The sequence below is a fragment of the Littorina saxatilis genome, linkage group LG5, assembly GCF_037325665.1.
Source record: "Littorina saxatilis isolate snail1 linkage group LG5, US_GU_Lsax_2.0, whole genome shotgun sequence".
In the NCBI taxonomy this organism is placed as follows: domain Eukaryota; kingdom Metazoa; phylum Mollusca; class Gastropoda; order Littorinimorpha; family Littorinidae; genus Littorina; species Littorina saxatilis.
This window is the reverse complement of record NC_090249.1, coordinates 12,431,834-12,454,092: the sequence shown is the minus strand read 5'-3', so window position 1 is coordinate 12,454,092 and position 22,259 is coordinate 12,431,834. Positions and strand designations below refer to the sequence as shown.

The 22,259-nt window shown below is 42.9% G+C and overlaps 1 protein-coding gene across 1 annotated transcript in view; it reads left to right on the top strand.

Moving 5' to 3' along the window:
- The window catches only part of LOC138966323 (uncharacterized), a 57,531-nt gene that overhangs the window by 8,519 nt on the left and 26,753 nt on the right, over positions 1 to 22,259 (top strand). Inside the window, exons 3-16 of the mRNA XM_070338509.1 lie at positions 5,492 to 5,652; positions 6,287 to 6,535; positions 6,993 to 7,148; positions 8,639 to 8,834; positions 9,513 to 9,768; positions 10,027 to 10,192; positions 10,419 to 10,589; positions 11,208 to 11,351; positions 11,737 to 11,883; positions 12,269 to 12,640; positions 13,036 to 13,209; positions 13,792 to 13,955; positions 17,550 to 17,732; positions 18,261 to 18,522. Coding sequence (XP_070194610.1) covers positions 5,492 to 5,652; positions 6,287 to 6,535; positions 6,993 to 7,148; positions 8,639 to 8,834; positions 9,513 to 9,768; positions 10,027 to 10,192; positions 10,419 to 10,589; positions 11,208 to 11,351; positions 11,737 to 11,883; positions 12,269 to 12,640; positions 13,036 to 13,209; positions 13,792 to 13,955; positions 17,550 to 17,732; positions 18,261 to 18,522 — 2,801 coding nt within the window. The remainder of the gene's footprint in view (positions 1 to 5,491; positions 5,653 to 6,286; positions 6,536 to 6,992; positions 7,149 to 8,638; positions 8,835 to 9,512; positions 9,769 to 10,026; positions 10,193 to 10,418; positions 10,590 to 11,207; positions 11,352 to 11,736; positions 11,884 to 12,268; positions 12,641 to 13,035; positions 13,210 to 13,791; positions 13,956 to 17,549; positions 17,733 to 18,260; positions 18,523 to 22,259) is intronic.

Genomic DNA, 22,259 nt, shown 5'->3' with positions numbered 1-22,259 from the left:
AAGTTTATAAAGAACAGGTTCTGGTAACTATAAGCATACACGTATACTTGCACACTATAATTATCAATCATATGCCTACGCATATGAATAAAACTTCCAGTCAAGCACTGGTGTTGAATTATTTACTTTTGGGTTCCAAAATTTCCACTCGTTGCTTTAATTTTGCATTTCAAAATAGAACTTTCAGAACTGGTGACTCATTTCACTGCTTTTCTAATTTACACAATTCATTGCATGAACATATCTGATCTAAGTTACTCTAGTAGTTGTAAATATGCTAATTGTGGCCACTAATCAACATACAAACTATCCACTTACTTACTAATCATGCGTCATGCAACCATGTACAAATTGTGTGTTCAAGTGTAATAAGAACAACCATTTCCGAAAATTCGAATGATCAAGAAAATAACTTTTGAGTCTTTTCCTTTGCAGAGAAAAAAATTTGTCAGTGCGTACAACTACGACAAAATTGAAAATTTAACCCGTTTTATCCCCGGACATGAGCCCCCATAAATGTCGCGCATGTAATGTTTGAGTGAGGTCTCGCTAGTGCAAGATTCTTTTTCTATCAAACTTAGACACAAAGGACACGCACTGACACGATATTTTTTTCTTCCACAAAGAAAACAAACGAATCTTAGATAGAATGCATCGTAAGTTTTTTTTATTTATCTTTCCTTTTGTTTTTTTATACGATCGCGATCGAATTTTTATTTGTGGACGTGCTGTTAGAGTTCCGAAATGGTTTGAGTTCCTTTTTGTATACACTTGAAAGTCAAACTTAGCTGAATGCCGCTGGTTTCCCCGTCGGTGCTGATAGAAGAAATCGACGATCAGGATCACTGGTTTCCCCGTCGGTGCTGATAGAAGAAATCGACGATCAGGATCACTGGTATCTCTCGAATACAGAATGTAATTGGTCTCCGAACTGGAAACCGGAGACGGAGTAGGAATAGGAAATAACCCACAGGTAACACACCTGGAAAGTAAGATTTTGTCTAATTTTTTTGCACTCATGGCTTTTTCAACAGTTTCTCTCATCCGTGACATCACAAACTGACTTGCAGGGTTATGACACCCTCATACGATCCATTCTCTCTACGATTCATAGACTCAACATCAACAATCAATCCAACAACAATAATTTCCTAGTAACTTCTATTCAAACATCAGGGCTATGCATTAGCAAAACAATGAAATGGTCACCAGATCGAAAATGAATAACCCATCACAAATATACGTACCCTAACGGTGTAAGAACATGATGCACACAACTATAGGGACCCAAAACTCGAGGGTGTCCGGCTTAGCAACTGGAGCGTCGTCATTCTTTTCTCCCAGGACGCCGCGCTCCCACGCTCGTCGCCCGACCGCTGACTCCTCTTCTCTCTCTGGACCCGCTTGATCGGCATCTCATACAGCCCCTAGCCTCGCGCCCGATGACTTCGATATCTTCGTGAGGCCTTCGTCGCTAATTCTCATCTCCTCCGGCTTGTATCGCTTCTGAACTTGAATCTAACGTTCACAGAACAGAACTTCTCGCTTGCCGTGCGTTCGCCAACTGATAGCCTTGCCTCGATTTGGATGTGCCGTTCACTTGACAACCAACCGACTAGCCTCACACTTACGTGGCTTTATCAGAATCGCTGCCCAATCATAATGTTGTCGCTACCTGCTGCCTTTGAACTGACCTGTCTGTTTCCAAGTTCCCAACAAAATGATATGACGTCATTAATGAACTGACGTATTTCCGTTCCGGTCTTGGTTATCCTTACAATGCACAGGCACTTGCTACATTACATTTGATAAAACATAGACAAAAAAAACACTACATTTTTTTATTCATTTTATTTCACAACAAAATAATATCCACCCTAACAAAACAATAAACATAGAGTCGCTGGACATGGATTCACGTAATTTTACGTGACAACCTTTTTGTATGTCTTTTTTTTTTTTTTTTTTTTTTTTTTTAAAATCTCAGTTGCATGCAGGCTGCTTCAACCCTTTCTTTTTTGCCTTTTTGTTTTGTTTTTTTGTTGTTGTTGTTGTTGGCGGGGAGCATCCTTCATTGATTTTTTTAAATTTTTTTTTAAATTTTTTTATTAAGTAATGTTTTTACTATAACATTAACATTACTATATCTAAATGTATTTTAAGTAACTTTTCTATATAACAATTCCCTCTCAAAAATGCATACAATATCCAGAGGGGAGCCATATCTATAAATACCAACACACATTTTGGCTATCACAATCAAATAATTCACATAACTTATTAGTGCCTTGGAACTTTGTGAATTTTCAAATACGCCCAAAAAAACTTCCTTTACGGTAATTTTAATAATCATATTATATTTACAATTCACTTTATCCTCAACGCATTTCCAAATGGACATAATTTTCGGGCAAAAGTAAAAAAAATGTTCAATATAATCAATTTCGTTCTCACAGTGAGTACAGCAATTACTCACGGAAATGCCTATTTTATACAATAAAATATTTGTGGGGTAAATATTGTGCAATATTTTCCAATGCAACATTCGCAATCTTGTTTCAGTGGTTACTTTGTTTACCATTAACCATTGCTCTTTTCCCGGCCTGAAATCAAATTTATGTTCCCAAAATTTAACTACAACCGGCTCCACATATTTTTCCTTTATAATTAATTTGCGAAATTGACAAGGCTTACTCAGGTTCTTTAAATGGTTGAATCCACATACATTTCCATTTGCAGAGCGTAGTGTTGCTGCTTTAACTGCTGTACAAATCACCCTATATTCAAAGAATCTTGTGGGCTTACATCCAACCTTCTGCTGCATAATATTCAAGGGCACAATCTCATTACCAACATATACATCCTTTACTCGACAAACGCCTGCTTTAATCCAGTCGCTAAAAAACAGGGTTTGGCCGCAATAGATTATATCCTTGCTGTTCCATAAACACGTATCTCTTAATAACATGTCTCCACCTACTGCTCTCTGAATCATGTCCTTATTTTTCAACCAACAAATTAAAACTTGTTTCCAAAATACATTTTTAATTAATCCCAATCCTTTAAAAATTTTTACCGTGGTGTTAGATTGGAAGCAACACAACCTTTCACCAAGCTTCGAGAACATATGTATCGGTATTTGTTTCCAACTTTCCTGCTTTTCGTTCAATAAATTTGCCGCCCAGGACAACAAACAAGAGGACTGCATATCAATGACATCAATCATTTTTAAACCCCCATCAGGAAACTCTTGACACATCACTTTTCTTTTAACTTTCTCAAATGCCTTAGTGTTTGAAAATCGTTTTTTCCAAATAAATCTGTAAAACATAGTATTTATCTCAGTCAATACCTTTTCGGGTATTACCAGTGCTTGCAACGGATAAATAATCTGCGATAACAAAAGAGATTTCACAATGCATATTTTCCCCATGATACTACAATTTCGTTTAAACCATTTTACAATGTTGCGTCGTATATTTTCAATACGGCTTGTCCAGTTTTCTTCAATCTCAGAGACCGATGAGGAGCTACTGAAATAAATTCCCAAAATCTTCACTTTTGTAGTCCACCTTAACCCGCACTCATTTTCATTACCATATTTATTACTGCCCAAGGCCATGATTTCAGTTTTTTGTCTATTCATTGCCAAACCAGAGAATTTGGAAAAATAGGTAACAAGGGTTAATGCGTTTTTTAACTCATCCATATCGTTCAGAAATAGGGTCACATCATCAGCATATAATAATATCTTAAAGAACATATCATAATTATCATTAGTTTCTTTTGGCAGAGGCAGACCCTTAATTGAACCATCATTTCGAATTTTCAAGGCCAACAATTCTAATGCAAGGATGAAGGCCATCGGTGAAAAAGAACAGCCCTGTCTGATACCTGCGTTTAATTCAATACATTCCGATAACCAGCCCATAAAATTGATACAACTTTCCGATTTATACAATAGAATCTCTACCCATCTTACAAAGACGGCACCAAAATTAAATCGTTTAAATGCATACACAATATACTCTTTGGAAATCGTGTCAAATGCAGCTTTATAGTCCAGTGCTACAAGGAACCCAGGTTTATTATATTCGTTTACATACGATACTAAATCGTCTATTTGCCGGATCGCTGAACTAATGGTTCGACCCTTCAAAAAACCATACTGATCTTCACCAATAATATCTAAAATAACTTTAGATAGGCGAACTGAAAGAGTCTTCGCCAATATTTTATAATCAGTGTTTAATAGTGAAATCGGTCGCCAATTATTAAGGTCGTCCCTTGGTAATTGTTTACCCTTATGAATTAATATCATTATTGCCCGTTTTTGTGTGACGGTTAATTCTCCCTTTAAAAAAGATGCATGAAAGGAATTCAATACCATGTGTTTTATTTTACACCAGAAGAACTTCATAAAGGAGGTTGTAATACCATCACATCCAGGGGAGGAACCGTTTTTCATATTTTTTAAGGAAGTCGACAATTCTGTTAAAGTGATCGGACTATCAATTCCAGTCTTCTGCTGTTCTGTTAATTGAGGAACTTCAACACCATCCAAAAACTGTTCAACCAAATTTTCATCAAACTCAATATTTTTTTCGTATCTCCTTCTAAAAAACTGGACTTGTTCAGTCAAAATATCATCCTGATTTGTTATCACCTGACCATCTGCTTTAGCAAGACGATCCATAATTTTCGCGTTCGAGTGTGTTTTTTCCATATTGAGAAAATACTTTGTATTTTTTTCTCCTTCTTCAATAAATTTAATTCGGGACCTAGTTTGGGCTCTTTTTGTATGTCTTGTGTCTGATGCCGTTTACCTTTTTGTATGTCTTGTGTCTGATGCCGTTTACCTTTTTGTATGTCTTGTGTCTGATGCCGTTTGCTTTTGTATGTGTTATGTCTGATGCCGTTTACCTTTTTGTATGTGTTATGTCTTATGCCGTTTACCTTTTTGTATGTCTTGTGTCTGATGCCGTTTGCTTTTGTATGTGTTATGTCTGATGCCGTTTACCTTTTTGTATGTCTTGTGTCTTACGCCGTTTACCTTTTTGTATGTCTTGTGTCTGATGCCGTTTACCTTTTTGTATGTCTTGTGTCTGATGCCGTTTACCTTTTTGTATGTCTTGTGTCTGATGCCGTTTGCTTTTGTATGTGTTATGTCTGATGCCGTTTACCTTTTTGTATGTCTTGTGTCTGATGCCGTTTACCTTTTTGTATGTCTTGTGTCTGATGCCGTTTACCTTTTTGTATGTCTTGTGTCTGATGCCGTTTACCTTTTTGTATGTCTTGTGTCTGATGCCGTTTACCTTTTTGTATGTCTTGTGTCTGATGCCGTTTGCTTTTGTATGTGTTATGTCTGATGCCGTTTACCTTTTTGTATGTGTTATGTCTTATGCCTTACACCGTATGTGTTATGTCTTATGTCTTATGTGTTATGCTGCACGCCTTGTGTCGTACATCCTCCAATGTCACGTCCTGACAGCGCCCAGCAAGTTCCAGTACCGACCCGGCCAGACCTACACCTACGACTACACCATTCAGACCGACACCAGCATGGACAGCGCCTCTCAGGAGAAAGCCGTACTGGTCATCTCCGCTCAGGCCGACATTGAAGTCATTGACCAGTGTGACCTCGTCCTTGTGGTCAGTTGCACTCTATGCCTTGACCGGGTCGCTCGCGAGCATTCATCCTTTGAAAATTAAGCTATATGCAAAAAAATGCCTGTATCTCTCCTGGTTCCTGCCTCTCCCGCTGTCTCTTTTCACGTTCCGCTTTATCGACTCTCTCTTTCTCTTTTTTTCTCTATCTCTCTCTCTCTCTCTCTCTCTCTCTCTCTCTCTCTCTCTCTCTCTCTCTCTCTCTCTCTCTCTCTCTCCGCTTATATTCTAGTCTGTTGTTTCTCCGGGCTGTTTGTTTAAAAGCTAGCAGTAATGCTAATCTGTTCATTCTCACTGAATTATTTATTAATCCATTGATTTAGTTATGCTTTATTCTATTCTAACAGGAAGGTTTCCGCCAGTTATCTCTTTGAGGTTTTTGGGTGCTTACAGAGTACCGTGCCCCTTGCGGGGGCATCAAACATCGAGGTCACAAGCAGGGTCAAGGGGAAGGTCGGCTGGGCGGACAGGAGACTATTCACATATTTCCATCGGTTTTCTTTGTCATTAATATAAATGTGCCCCTCAGATTCTAAAAGAGAAAACTTACCAACTGTAAGCAACATTACAAAACCAGCTCATTGACCAAGCCCTCAATTTTCTCCCTTACCTTTCCCAGATGAAGAATGTCCGAATTGACGAGTCCAGCCCGTCACGTGACGGCCGCCTGCTGCCCAGTCCCAGAGCTGCGGAACTTCGCCGCGTGCTTGAGGCTGCGCCGCTGCGGTTCGCTTTCCAGGACGGCGTTGTTGAAGAACTGTGCCCCGACCCGCAAGATGACCCCTGGGCTCTGAACGTCAAGAGAGGTCTGCTGTCCGCCCTGCAAAACTCCATGGACTCTCTGCAAGGAGAACAGACTGTGGAAGAGGTGAGTGTTGTAGTGTAGTTTTGTGAGTGTTGTACGTGTAGCTATAGTGTTCTGAGTGCTGTATCTACAGTGTTCAGAGTGTTGTAGTGTAGTGTTCTGAACGTCAAATGAGGTCTGACGTCCGCCCTGCAGAAGTCCAGCTCTCATTTTGTTACACTAACGAGGTTTTCTTTTCTTCTCATTTACAAAATGTCGAGTTTCAACCACACTGACAGAAAAGTTCGTTTTCAAGTTGAATGTAGGATTAAATTACAAGAGAACATAGAAAAGGGAGAGTACCAACACAAAAAACACACACACACACAAACACATACAAATAAAAAACAAAACAAAAAAAGCAAAAAAGGACGACGACTATTACGGTACCCTCATCCTCGCCATCATTATGATCACAATCATCAGTGAGTTGACACACTTCACACCTTATTGACCTTGACCTTGACCTTATGACGATCAGGTGGACGTGACTGGCAAGTGCCCGACCAAGTACGAGGTGACGGGCGGCGGTTACTGGGGCAACCAGAACATCAAGCGCACCAAGGACCTGATGGCCTGCACCGACAGACACGGCTACTCCGGCAGTCTCCAGGCCGCCAAGTACCAGATGGTATCCGTGAGTAGCTCTTGTGGCTTTGCCTCCTTGCTCTCTCTCTACTTGCTCTCTAGCTCTCTCTCTACTTTCTCACTCTCTCTACTTGCTCTCTCTCTACTTTCTCACTCTCTCTACTTGCTCTTTCTCTACTTTCTCGCTCTCTCTACTTGCTCTCTCTACTTTCTCACTCTCTCTACTTGCTCTTTCTCTACTTTATCGCTCTCTACTTGCTCTCTCTCTCTACTTGCTCTCTCTCTACTTGCTCTCTCTCTACTTTCTCACTCTCTCTACTTGCTCTATCTCTACTTACTCGCTCTCTACTTGCTCTCTCTCTACTTGCTGCTCTCTCTCCCTACTTTCTCACTCTCCCTACTTGCTCTCTCTCTCTACTTTCTCACTCTCTCTACTTGCTCTTTCTCTACTTACTCGCTCTCTACTTGCTCTCTCTCTACTTTCTCACTCTCTCTACTTGCTCTTTCTCTACTTACTCGCTCTCTACTTGCTCTCTCTCTACTTGCTCTCTCTCCCTACTTGCTCTCTCTCTCTACTTGCTCTCTCTACTTTCTCACTCTCTCTACTTGCTCTCTCTCTCTACTTGCTCTCTCTACTTTCTCACTCTCCCTACTTGCTCTCTCTACTTTCTCACTCTCTCTACTTGCTCTCTCTCTCTGCTTACTCGCTCTCTACTTGCTCTCTCTCTACTTGCTCTCTCTCTCTACTTGCTCTCTCTCTCTACTTGCTCTCTCTCCCTACTTGCTCTCTCTCTACTTGCTCTCTCTCTACTTTCTCACTCTCCCTACTTGATCTCTCTCTCTACTTGCTCTCTCTCTACTTGCTCTCTCTCTACTTGCTCTCTTTCCCTACTTGCTCTCTCTCTCTACTTGCTCGCTCTCTACTTGCTATCTCTCTACTTTCTCACTCTCCCTACTTGCTCTCTCTCTCTACTTGCTCTCTCTCTCTACTTGCTCTCTCTCTCTCTACTTGCTCTCTCTCTACTTGCTCTCTCTCTACTTGCTCTCTCTTTACTTGCTCTCTCTCTACTTCCGGGCGCGACACAGTCGCGACCATTGTCTGCTCTCTGTTGTTTAAGAGCAGACAAACCACAGTTTTCCATCTATTGTTTAATTGTATGGGCAATAATTTATCTTATGTCTAATGTCTTATGTCCTTTATCCTGTCTCTGTGTTCTCCGGCTAGACAAAGCAGTTTTAATTTTTTTAAATTTGTGTTTGTTTGTAGCGAAAAATCCGACATTTTACTCCCATCTAAGTGACCATCTATTTCGTATTTTAATTTATCCATGACTCATGAATGAATTTATGCATGACTCATGACTGAATCGATGCGTCATGTTTGCAGGAGGCAGTTACTTTAATTTAAGCATATAGTTGGGATGCAGTAAATATCCGTGCGTAAATGTATGCATATCTTTCCTAGGAGATGCAGAACATCAACATAATTTATACACGCAAATGCAGCACACTAACATAATGTATGCACATCTTCCCCAGGACATGCAGTCCGTGCCCCTGATGAGCAGCGACAACGCTTGCAAGCAGGAGGTGTCCAAGGGCGTGATCCAGCGCAGCGTGTGCACAGAGAAACATCTCTTCAGGCCCTTCTCCTCAGAGGGCAGCGGCGCCCTCACCACTGTGCAGCAGAGCATGACCTTCAAGACCCAGAAATCCGGCATCAGCGCTAGGAAGGGTAAGCGTCTGCTTTTACATGCATGGTAAAGGAAGAGCTCGTTTCCTTATGCCTCCTCCCAACACTTCTTAACATGTTTTCCTGTTAGAGAAAGTCCGTTGAAATAGGTGGGCATCGAACGACAGCCAGGGCTGAAGTGCATGAACCGAATGTGGGTGCCACCAAAATGGGAGAGAAGAAACTGTGCGCGGGGTCTGACTCGTTGAAATCACAACAAATCTCAGTTTTAACCAATCCAATACTACTGCGGAGGGCTCCCGTTTGGGTGGTAACTTTGTCGTGCACCTCAGTTCTGTTCTCACGTGTCTCCTTTGACACACATCGTAAGAGAAAAACTCTTCACCTGCTTCGTCATTCATCTTTTCTTTGCCTTTCATCCTTGTAGTGAAATTCCGTTGAAATAGTTGTACAGCAAAGGGCAACACCCTCTCGCGTTTTGTTTTATTTTTCATTGCTAAAACGCCGACAAGAACAGAATAAGCAGACTTGAGTATTCGACAAAAGACCTCATGGTGTAAGAGGAATCCTTGCGCTCCAAACTTTGTAAGCACCATGTTGTTACTCTTCTCTGCATTCCCTTGTTATGAGCGAGAATGTTATTTTTATTATTCGATGTAGTTGACGAACAGTTACTTCGAAATACGTCTCGTAACAGTTCTTGTTCATGCACTGTTTCAGGCTGGGTCCAGTCGAGAGCGGAAATGACCTTTGACCACGGCTACAGCCTGAAGGACAGCAGCGAGGCGCGCATGCGCACCGAGAAACTGCTGAAGACACTGTGTGAAATTTCCGTCAAGGGCGTGCAACCAGAAGTGCCACGTGTCTTCTCCCAATTGGTGGGCGCCGTGCAGAAACTGGACCGCTCCAACATCCGGGACATTTACCAGCAGCTGCAGGGTAGCCAGATCTGCAGCATGAACAACAAAAGAACAAAGTGAGGGCAAGCACACACAAAATAATACACACACATCTACACAAACAAACAAATAACTAACTAACTGTTATACACAGAAATCTGCGAAAACGGAATAAAACACGATATAGCTGACTGCATTTTGTTGTCTTAGCTGTAAGGTTATTTTGGATACTTAAAAGGTTATCGACAAAACAAAAACAAAAATAAACAGAAAATCTACAACAACACTGTCTCTATCTGTGTCTGTACCTTTTTCTCCATCTGTGCCAATTGCAGGAAGTTCTTCCTGGACGCCCTGCCCATGGCTGGCAGCAGCGCGACAGTGGACATGATGAAGGAACTGCTGGTCAACGGTGACATCACAGGCATGGAGGCTGACCTCTGGATCGCCTCGCTCGCCTTCATCCCCCAGCCCACTGCTGAGATGATCGAGTCTGCCCAGGTAGGTTTGATGGTCACGTGATTAGATCGTTAAGAAGTCATGGACTTGAAGATGAAAGTGGCTTGTTCAATCTTGTAAATCTCTCAGGTGCCAAGAAAAATGGCCATAAATTATAGCTTCACTGGTAATTAAAGACACCGTTCCCTAGTCCACCCTACCTAGCACGACTCCCCCGTCCCCGCCCGTTAGTTACACCCACACTAACCGAAGTTAACGCCTTCACCAGGAACTCCTGAAGAGCGACAGTCTCAAGCTGAGAGCCATGCTGGCCGTGTCCTCCATGGTGCACAACCGCTGCCAGAAGACGGAATGCAGCAGTCTTGCTGTGGACAACATCGTTCAGAGCCTGAAGGACACCATCGGCCGTTGCTACGTCACCGACGGCAACATCAAGACTGTGAGTTGTGGTGAAGATGGGGATGGTTATAGTGAGATTGATGCAAGGTGCATATATAACTTTTTATGGATAGTTAATCACATACGATACCGACACTAAGTTATTTTCAAATGCGTGTATGGCTTAGTCAGGTACACAGACCTCGTTCTCGAAAAAACAGCAATGACAGTTCTGGCGTCATTTTGATATTTGTTTCGCTTTTAACGTCGGAAATATACTTTGGAAGGGAGGGTCAAGAGAAGTATTTGTTTACTTAGTCGTGGTCAAGCAACGGAAAGGGACTCAGTGGATTTGAGCTGTAGATCCATATTTCACTTTGAAGCATTCTTTGCAGTTTAACCTCTGATATGACGACAGACTATTTAAATTAATTCCTTAGTGATAGAAGGATTGTTTCCTTCTTTCATTACATTGATGCTTATGCCAGTGTTTCTTTCGTTTTATAACAATATGTTTCATTTCTACCTGCAATTTTTATTCTCACATTCAACCCCACTCTTTAAGAGTTGAAGGTCTTAATTGGGCTGATTAGCTTATCCCTGCGAACGAGTCCTAGTATTTCGCTACATTCAAATGGCCAGTTTTTCTCACTTTCTGTGTGTGCTCTGTATCTTGCAGATCCTGACCGCTCTGCGTGCTATCGGCAACGCTGGCCAGTCCCGTGCAGTGGAAACCCTTAACACCTGTCTGCACTACCGGGTGCCCATGGAGGTACGGGTGGCCGCTGCTCAGGCTTTCCGCCGCATGCCCTGTGATGCTGATGTAAGTACTCTAATTATGATAAATATGTCTTTGTGATTGCCTTCTGTTTTTGTAGTATTTTTGTTTGACTGTCTTTTTACATTCTCTGACACAACTATTTTACTTACTGAGCATGCTGGTATAGTGTAAGTGTGGTAATTAAGATAGTCACTTTGTTGTATTACTGTCTTCTTCGAGTTATACTGCTTAATAATTTCTTTTAGTGTTTCGATGCATGCAGATGCGTTTGTTTAGCCAGACCTTTACTCTCATTCCTCTTCGAAAGCTCTGAGATTAAAGCAAGCACAGCCAAAAAAAACCACTGTACTTTGACACGTACAAGCAGAAGGTGATCAAGAACAATGCTTCGAGTTCTAATAAATATTAACGATGCTTCGTTGAACAGAAGCGCCACCTGACGAGAGTTGTGAAGGACAAGAGCGAGGACTCTGAGATCCGTATCGCCGCCTACCTCCAGCTCATGACCTGCCCGACCCCTGACCTCATGACCCAGATCCAGGTCATCATTGAGGATGAAGCCGATGATTCACAGGTTAGGAGAAATTCACGAATTTCACTTTTGTGTTATTGTTTTATTGTTTTAACAGGTCTTTGGGTTTGGTTTTGGTTTTGGACAAAGGGGTAATTTAGATCGTTTAAATAGTTGTATGCTTTCTTTTGAAATTGACCGAAACAATGTCTCTAATCTCTCCCATTTCAGTACTCAGCTTAAATCTTAGTTCTTCTCGTCCAGCATTAAAAAAAACCCACAACACCCGTATGAAAGCATGCACATACTCTGAATCAGATTTTCTAGGTTTTATTTTTTACTCCTTCACTCCATCAAGTGAACTTCTTTGACATCAATAAGCTCATCGGTCTCGAATAAAAACAATGAAGAGAAAACCACTCTCTCATTCTCTTCTGTCCTTTCACAGGTGGGCTCGTTCATCTGGTCTCACCTGTCCAACCTGAAGGAGACGTCCAGTCCTCTGAAACAGGAGGTCAAGCAGATGCTGCAGGACATTCAGATGAAGAAGCTGTTCGACCTCAACCCGCTCAAGTTCTCCCGCAACTACGAAAAGTCCGCCTTCCTCAGGATGATCAACAGCGGGCTGCAGGCCGAGAGTGACGTCATCTGGTCCACCGCGTCCCCCCTCCCCCGCTCCGTGTCGACCAACCTGACCTTCGACCTGTTCGGCCATTCCGTCAACCTGCTGGAGATCGGAGGCCGTCTGGAAGGCGTGGACTACCTCATCGAGACCCTGCAGGCCAACATCTTTGGTGATGGCAAGGACAAGTCTGCCAAGGTGAGACCTTATTGCTCGAGCAGTTCGGTTGGTTTAGTATAGCGATGTGATAAGAAATGAAGCCTCCAAAAATGTAATTAGTTAGGATTGTTGTCGGTGACCATAGCAATAATTGGTACATTATGTAATGCAGAAAAGGATTTATAAGTCCATGGAGCATATCTAAGAACAGAGAAACAAACAAAACATGTGGCAAACATTTGAGAAAACCTTCATGTAGGCATCATTATTTTGAATAATGAAATTCATCATGATATGTCGAGTAGGCTTGGCATTGGTAAGTAACCGTTGAACTCGAAGAAAATTATATGACTGAAAATGATGGAGTCCTTTACTTGCCTTGGCCATCGTTTAAACTAAACACTGAACATCTGTCTTCTCTTGTTCGTGATCAGAAGAACGTGGACGACCTGAAGGGCTCCGGCTTTGCCCGTGTCTTCGGGAACGAGCTGGCGTACAGCCGCTTCCAGGGCATGGATTCCCTGACGTCAGGCAAGACTTTCAACCTGCTCGACTTCCTCATCAATCTCTCCGAGAACCACGACTACACCTTCACGCAGAGCATCCAGGTCAGTTGGCAATCAGGCTGTGCTGCTGATGTTTATGATCTTACATTAACCGCCGCGCCCCAACAAATCTTAACTCCTGTGCCATTTCGAACGGCAGTTGTCATAATATGAGCATGCAACATTTACAGACCAAGGCTGACAAATACGAGTATTTACAAACACAATAGTAGGGCCGTAAACAGCAACACTGCATCTTTGTTTCGGGGTTTAATAATGTGAAACTTAGCTGGATAATTGAAAATGTATGTGACTTTTCAGCTGACTGAAGTTAAAACGTACTGCTGAGCGACGGAAGATGTCATGTTATGAGTTAGCTTGGAATCTGGCAGGCATGATAGGTCAAAACATTGGCAGTGTAAGTTAATTACATATATATATGACAGAAAGTGGTCACTAATTTCACATTATGCACAAGAGTCTTTGGAAAAAACAACCCATGCAGAGTTAATCTCCACTTAATCCTTGTAAAACACTCCCTTTGCGTTCTTTAAGTCATTGGCTACGCTGATATGACATGACCAACGTTTACCATAGCTCCTAGCTCTCAGACTGAACACTTCTTCCACTGTACAATATTTACAGTTCCTGGACAGCAGCATCACAGTGCCCACCATCGCGGGTCTGCCCCTGACGCTGTCGGTGAACGGTACAGCCGTTGTGGACGTCACGGCTTCGGGCAGCATGGACCTGCGTAAGGTCTCCAAGAGTCCTCGCAGCCTCTCCGTGAATGGAGGAATCAGATTCAGGTTAGTGTGCAGTTTAGTGCGTGGATGGAGAAATCAGACCCAGGTTTGTGTACAGTTTAGTGTGTGGGTGGATGGAGAAATCAGACCCAGGTTAGTGTGCAGTTTAGTGTGTGGGTGGATGGAGAAATCAGACCCAGGTTAGTGTGCAGTTTAGTGTGTGTGTGGATGGAGAAATCAGACCCAGGTTAGTGTGCAGTTTAGTGTGTGGATGGAGAAATCAGACCCGGGTTAGTGTGCAGTTTAGTGGATGGGTGGATGGAGAAATCAGACCCAGATTAGTGTGCAGTTTAGTGTGTGGGTGGATGGAGAAATCAGACCCAGGTTAGTGTGCAGTTTAGTGTGTGGGTGGATGGAGAAATCAGACCCAGGTTAGTGTGCAGTTTAGTGTGTGGGTGGATGGAGAAATCAGACCCAGGTTAGTGTGCAGTTTTGTGTGTGTGTGGATGCAGAAATCAGACCCAGGTTAGTGTGCAGTTTGGTGGATGGAGAAATCAGACCCAGGTTAGTGTGCAGTTTAGTGGATGGGTGGATGGAGAAATCAGACCCAGGTTAGTGTGCAGTTTAGTGTGTGGAGAAATCAGACCCATGTTAGTGTGCAGTTTAGTGTGTGGGTGGATGGAGAAATCAGACCCAGGTTAGTGTGCAGTTTAGTGTGTGGGTGGATGGAGAAATCAGACCCAGGTTAGTGTGCAGTTTAGTGTGTGGGTGGATGGAGAAATCAGACCCAGGTTAGTGTGCAGTTTAGTGTGTGGAGAAATCAGATCCAGGTTAGTGTGCAGTTTAGTGTGTGGGTGGAAGGAGAAATCAGACCCAGGTTAGTGTGCAGTTTAGTGTGTGGAGAAATCAGACCCAGGTTAGTGTGCAGTTTAGTGTGTGGGTGGATGGAGAAATCAGACCCAGGTTAGTGTGCAGTTTAGTGTGTGGAGAAATCAGATCCAGGTACTAGGTTAGTGTGCAGTTTAGTGTGTGGAGAAATCAGATCCAGGTTAGTGTGCAGTTTAGTGTGTGGGTGGATGGAGAAATCAGACCCAGGTTAGTGTGCAGTTTAGTGTGTGGAGAAATCAGATCCAGGTACTAGGTTAGTGTGCAGTTTAGTGTGTGGAGAAATCAGATCCAGGTACTAGGTTAGTGTGCAGTTTAGTGTGTGGAGAAATCAGATCCAGGTTAGTGTGCAGTTTAGTGTGTGGGTGGATGGAGAAATCAGACCCAGGTTAGTGTGCAGTTTAGTGGATGGGTGGATGGAGAAATCAGACCCAGGTTAGTGTGCAGTTTAGTGTGTGGGTGGATGGAGAAATCAGACCCAGGTTAGTGTGCAGTTTAGTGGATGGGTGGATGGAGAAATCAGACCCAGGTTAGTGTGCAGTTTAGTGGATGGGTGGATGGAGAAATCAGACCCAGGTTAGTGTGCAGTTTAGTGTGTGGGTGGAAGGAGAAATCAGACCCAGGTTAGTGTGCAGTTTAGTGTGTGGAGAAATCAGATCCAGGTACTAGGTTAGTGTGCAGTTTAGTGTGTGGAGAAATCAGATCCAGGTTAGTGTGCAGTTTAGTGTGTGGGTGGATGGAGAAATCAGACCCAGGTTAGTGTGCAGTTTAGTGTGTGGAGAAATCAGATCCAGGTACTAGGTTAGTGTGCAGTTTAGTGTGTGGAGAAATCAGATCCAGGTACTAGGTTAGTGTGCAGTTTAGTGTGTGGAGAAATCAGATCCAGGTTAGTGTGCAGTTTAGTGTGTGGGTGGATGGAGAAATCAGACCCAGGTTAGTGTGCAGTTTAGTGGATGGGTGGATGGAGAAATCAGACCCATGTTAGTGTGCAGTTTAGTGTGTGGGTGGATGGAGAAATCAGACCCAGGTTAGTGTGCAGTTTAGTGGATGGGTGGATGGAGAAATCAGACCCAGGTTAGTGTGCAGTTTAGTGGATGGGTGGATGGAGAAATCAGACCCAGGTTAGTGTGCAGTTTAGTGTGTGGGTGGAAGGAGAAATCAGACCCAGGTTAGTGTGCAGTTTAGTGTGTGGAGAAATCAGATCCAGGTACTAGGTTAGTGTGCAGTTTAGTGTGTGGAGAAATCAGATCCAGGTTAGTGTGCAGTTTAGTGTGTGGGTGGATGGAGAAATCAGACCCAGGTTAGTGTGCAGGTTAGTGTGTGGAGAAATCAGATCCAGGTACTAGGTTAGTGTGCAGTTTAGTGTGTGGGTGGATGGAGAAATCAGATCCAGGTTAGTGTGCATGCAGTTTAGTGTGTGGGTGGATGCGGTTTGTGTGTAGTTCTGTCGCATGGTCCTCAGTTGTATACTTTCTCTCATTTTGTCTGCATGTCTGTTTGTACCTGTCCAAAGGTTTTTATTGATCTATTTCTGTTTGCATTCTCGTTGTCGTGTGTACAATTCGCAAAACAAAGGCACAGTAAGCCTCCCGTAAACCATCACAGAGCTCACCGAGCGTCTACATACAGTACAAGCATACTTCCATTTGAACGCTCACCGAACGGGAACATCCTGGCTGCTCTCTGTCGAGCGTGAGAAATTTTCAAAGAATTTATTTTCGTAGACTTGGTGCTGTACAACAAGGGCGCCTCGTTTTGGTGCTGGACGGCTGTTGTGAATATTCAACTTACCGGAAATCACGCCCGGACAGTAAGCCTCTCGTAAACCATCACAGATACTGTCAGGCTTTTACACACAGTACAAACACCCTTTTATTTGAACGCTCACCAAACGGGAACATCCTAGGTGCCCTACGTAAAGAGCGAGCAATTTTTAAAGAATTAATTTTGCAGATTGTCAAAAATGAGTTACTTCCCTTGGACCGTGGTGCGTTTTTGCGCTAGACCTAACTTTTAAAATCTAAATAATAAATTGACAGCTTGTTACACAAACATTCTTTAATCAGAAAAGAATTCTTTTTTTCATCAAGACAAGATCAGTACAATTCGAAGTTTTGAAAGTTTGAAAAAAAGACTGAAAAGCCCGGAAGCAGGATCACGCAAGGGTCGTAGCAGACGACGGTTTATGCATATCTCCGTTCCTCTCTGCAGTCAAAAGCCATCGCTAGAGTTCTTGTGAACCACAGCCGTTTGTTTCGTGCATAAAAACGTGCTATTGTAGATAAGCTCACATCGAGTCGCATTCAAATGACTAACTGGCGACTACATTGTGAAAAAGGGAAACTGGATCACACGGGTTCACGATGGCTCAGGGGTAAGATAAACCACGCAAAAATAAATTCTTTGAAAATTGTTTGCTCTTTACGGAGGGCACCTAGGATGTTCTCAATCGGTGAGTGTTTAAATGAACGGGTGTTTGTACTGTGCGTAAAAGCCTGACCGTATCTGTGATGGTTTACGGGAGGCTTACTGTGCCTTTAAGCTGTTTGAAATTTACAATTTGTTTTTACCATACTCGAATACGTTTGATTTTGTTTGATATCTGTTTTGTTTTTTACCAGACACCAGATTGGTGGAGGCCTATGGACTATCCTTTTTGTATTTTCTTGTCTGTTTCTTTGTCTGCTTTTGTCTGCCCCGCTCTGTCATTCTGTCTGTCTGTCTGCCTTTCTGGCTTTCTTTCTGTACTTTATTCTGTCCCTGTGTCCACAGCGGCGCAGTGAACATTGACGGCGAGATGTCGGTGGACGCACTGGTCACACGTACCGGACTGAAGGTCAGCGGCTCTGTCCACTCTAGCATGGCGGTCAAGGGCCGTGTGGAGCTGGACAGGGGCCGAGTGCTCAGCGTGCAGGTCGACATGCCTGATGACCGCATGGACATCCTCGACGTCAGGTCAGGCTGAGAGCGTTTTGTTGTTCTTCTGTCGAGGCTTAACCGAGAGTTTGTCGTTTTTGGAGAATCGCTTTGGGGACACACACAATCTAAGTTAGAAAAACAACAACCACCAACAAAATGAAATACTAAAAAAAAAAAGAAGAAAAAAAGACATAAAACAAACAAATAAAACACAGTGACAGACAGCAACTGGCATGCTTTTTAAAAATAAGGAAACTTATATAAAGGCAATGTATATACACACTCAATGAAACGGGAAAATATAAAGGGTATGACGGAAACAAAATGCAGTGATGGAGAAAAAAAAAGAATGAAAAAAAGACAAATCTTTAAAAACAAAAAGAACACCTCTCTTTTGAGAAATTACAGTCAAGTCTGTTTGTGAATGTTTGGGGCATGACATAACAGACAGAACTTTACCTACCTGACACAACGAAGTTTAAACCAAGTCACGATGGTTTCATTGACTCCGTACACAATGATTGATTGATTGATTGATTGATTGATTGATTAATTGATCCACAGAACCAAGTTTTTCATCCTGCACAACAAGGCAGAAAGCGAGCAGAAGATGATCACTGGCAACCGGAAGGAATTCGAGATCTGCACCGGAAGCATTGGCTCCAAGATCAGCGGCCTTGAACTGTGCGGACACCTCCAGTTCCCCAACGCCTCCATGCTGAGTGCTGGCCCTTACTTCCCCCTGACCGGACCTTCCAGTGTCAGCCTGGTTCTTCACAAGAGGGATTCTCACTCTGGCTACAAGGTCCTGGCCAAGAGAGTAGAGGTTAGTGATTTTGCCGTCTGGGTTTTTCTAACATCTGACCCAGCCTGTGTGTGATTCCTTGTCGATAGCTGTCTTTTTTGTGCATTTCCTTTTTATTTCTTTGTCTTTCAACGGCCCGGCTGCGCGTGTGTGTGTGTGCGTGTATGTCTCCTTTTCTTTAAGTGTCTCTCTTTATCCCTTCCTTTCCCTTTTTTCCTATCGCGTTCTCTCTCTCTCTCTCTCTCTCTCTCTGTCTCTCTCTCTCTCTCTCTCTCTCTCTCTCTCTCTCTGTCTCTCTCTCTCTCTCTCTCTCTCTCTCTCTCTCTCTTTCTCTCAATCCCTCTCCAGGGGCGGACGAGGGGGGGGGGGGGGGTTCTGGGGTTTCCGGACCCCCCCCCCCCAGCCAAAAACAAAAAATTGTTTTTTGGGGTTGTTGTTGTTTGGGGTTTTAATCAGTGACAAAATCTGCTGCCTGAAACTGGTAATGATCATCCTCAGAATGCACCAGATTGCACCATTTTGCATCCTTTTTTTCAAAATTTTCCGGGGGGGCATGCCCCCGGACCCCCCTAGCAAGCTAGGCGCTTTGCGCCGTCGGCTCGGCGCTTCGCGCCTTCACACCCATATCTTCACAATATACTTTTGGAAACCCCCCACCCCCCATAAAATGAACTTATCCGCCCCTGCTCTCTCTATTTCTCTCTCTCTTTCTGTCTTTTTCTATATTTCTTCTCTACGCTCTCACACTATAGCTCCAGACCCATATCACACCGTATACCCGGCTGCACTATGAAATCACCTCAGCCAATTTTCGGATGCGCACCTCAGCAAATTTTCTCACCCAGCGCTATAAGTTACTCCACAAAAACACCCATAATTTCACACACACGACATATCATAACATAAAAATTGTTTGCACTTTCGCCTGAGGGGTAAGTTTATCTGCTGATCGACCCGTTTCATGTTTTCAGTGTGTTTGTGAACGTTGTACTTCAAATATTTACACCTATTGAAGCGTATTCTGAGTAAATTATGACTTTCCGTAGTTACTATAGAAATTCAAGCACCTGACAAGAGATGAACACACTTTTAATGTAATCAGTGGTCATTCCTTGACATCTGGCTCAAATTATATGATTTAAAATATAGCAGGAGCGTCATATTTCTTTAATCTGTGGGGACACTCGAAGATTTTTCGGCTGCACGCCTCAGCCGCGCTAGGCGACGCACCTCAGCCATTTTAATGCTAACTCGGCGACACACCTCAGCTTCGATTCGTGTCTATTTTGCCTATAATAGAGGGTTTCTTTTAATTGTTTAACGTCTAGCCGACTACATAGACCCGTCTGAAGGCGTAATAGGCGCCAACCTTCTCCCTGTCCACATTCCAGACTTTCTTTCTAATTCTTCTAAAGCTTGTGAACAAAAATTAACACAGTCTGTACTAACTTATCATAACCGAGACAACGACGGAAACGGAACTGAAACGGATCATTGATGAGCATTGCAGTGCGCGAAGTTCCTGCAAACTACACGCGTTGTTTCTTTTGGGTCTCATCAGTGAATATTGTTTTTAAACAGGTAATTATCTTATTTCTTACTAAACATCGAAACATTTAGTTGGCATAACTAAATATTGATAATTGGAGGCTAGAAACAATCAATGCTCAGGGGTTCTGACAGTGCTTTTGTTCATTGAGCATTGGATCCGTTAGGTAAAAAAATAGTCTGTTTAGGGCATGGGCACTGAAACCCGGTTGTTTGAATTTGTTTAATCATGCTACTCTTTTCTGTCGATATTAGTTTAGCAGACAGGGGACGTAATTTCGTAGCAACAGAGAGAACAGGTAAGCGATCACAAGTAAAAAAAAAGTTGTGTCCCTTGAACATGGCCTCAAAGAGTGTCTCCTTGAAATTGACGAAATTGACGAGCAATTAAAATAATTCCGCCGCGAGTTGAAGAGGGTTCACGCCAGGTGAAAAATAGCATGCTTTTTATTTCAGGATAGCCAGTGGTAACACTGGAACTCCATTACCTGAATAGATCACAATTTTTGTCATTATAAAGATAACAAATCAATCAATACGTTATTTATCACAAACTAAAAAACAAGTCGGGGACAACAGAACACCCCCCTCCCCACACACACACACACACAACACACACACACACACACACACAAACACACAAGCTCGTGTGTATTCTGTCTATTTGATTATATTTTTGGTATGCAGTAATGAAGCTGCATGGTTTGTATCCCAGAGTTATACCTTGATTAAGTTTGTACTGGTTCATGTATATAACCAGATAACTTGTATTATAAGTTGCTCTGATATAACTAAGTAACAGACAAGAAGTCTTTTCGTTGTGATCATATAACGGTTGTAATTATTCCAGTGGCTAGTGATCAGTGGCTAGTGATGGAGTGTTGCCAGTTGTGTTGCGTTGTGTAAAAATATGCTTTGTGTTGCTTAGGATCATTATTCAAATTTGGAGAGAGAGAGAGAGAGAGAGAGAGAGAGAGAGTGAGAGAGAGAGAGAGAGAGAGAGAGAGAGAGAGAGAGAGAGAGAGAGAGAGAGAGAGAGAGAGAGAGAGAGAGAGCACAAAATCGGCATACACAAGCAGAATATGATTTTCCATGCACCTAGATGGATACACAATGTGTACACAATGGATTTCAGATTGTTTCTTTGAAACAAATGCAGGGCCGGACTACCGGGGGGGTTATGGGGGTTGCGCAACCCCCCCCCCCCTAGCCTAAACATGTACCTTACTTATTTAATTTTTTTTTTATTATTGCTTATTTTATGCCGTTTCATGCAAGGAGCGACCATTTTCTTATCTCAGAATATGACCTACCCGTCAGCTTCAGGGGGCTTCGCCCCCTGACCCCCACAACGAGGGGGGGGGGGGTTCTAGGGTTTCCGGACCCCCCCCCCCCCAGCCAAAAAATAAAAATATTGAATGAGGTATGCATTTCTTTATTTTACATTGAGTTTCAATTTTTGGGGTATTAATCAGTGACAAAATCTGCTGCCTGAAACTGGTAATGATCATCCTCAGAATGCACCAGATTGCACCATTTTGCATCCTTTTTTTCAAAATTTTCCGGGGGGGCATGCCCCCGGACCCCCCTAGCAAGCTAGGCGCTTCGCGCCGTCGGCTCGGCGCTTCGCGCCTTCACACCCATATCTTCACAAAATACTTTTGAAAAAACCCAGTCATAAAATGAACTGATCCGCCCCTGCCGCCAGGGGGGACATACCCCTGGGCCACCACTGGCAACCCCCCCCTCCTCTTCGCCTAGTCCGGCCCTGAAATGCTGAGGTGTGCAGCCACGTGTGGCTGAGGTGCGCAGCCGAAGAAAAAAACAGACGGCTGAGGTGTGCAGCCGAAAAATCTTCGAGTGTCCCCACAGATTAAAGAAATATGACGCTCCTGCTATATTTTAAATCATATAATTTGAGCCAGATGTCAAGGAATGACCACTGATTACATTAAAAGTGTGTTCATCTCTTGTCAGGTGCTTGAATTTCTATAGTAACTACGGAAAGTCATAATGTACTCAGAATACGCTTCAATAGGTGTACATATTTGAAGTACAACGTTCACAAACACACTGAAAACATGAAACGGGTCGATCAGCAGATGAACTTACACCTTAGGCGAAAGTGCAAACAGTTTTTATGTTATGATATGTCGTATGTGTGAAATTATGGGTGTTTTTGTGGAGTAACTTACAGTGCTGGGTGAGAA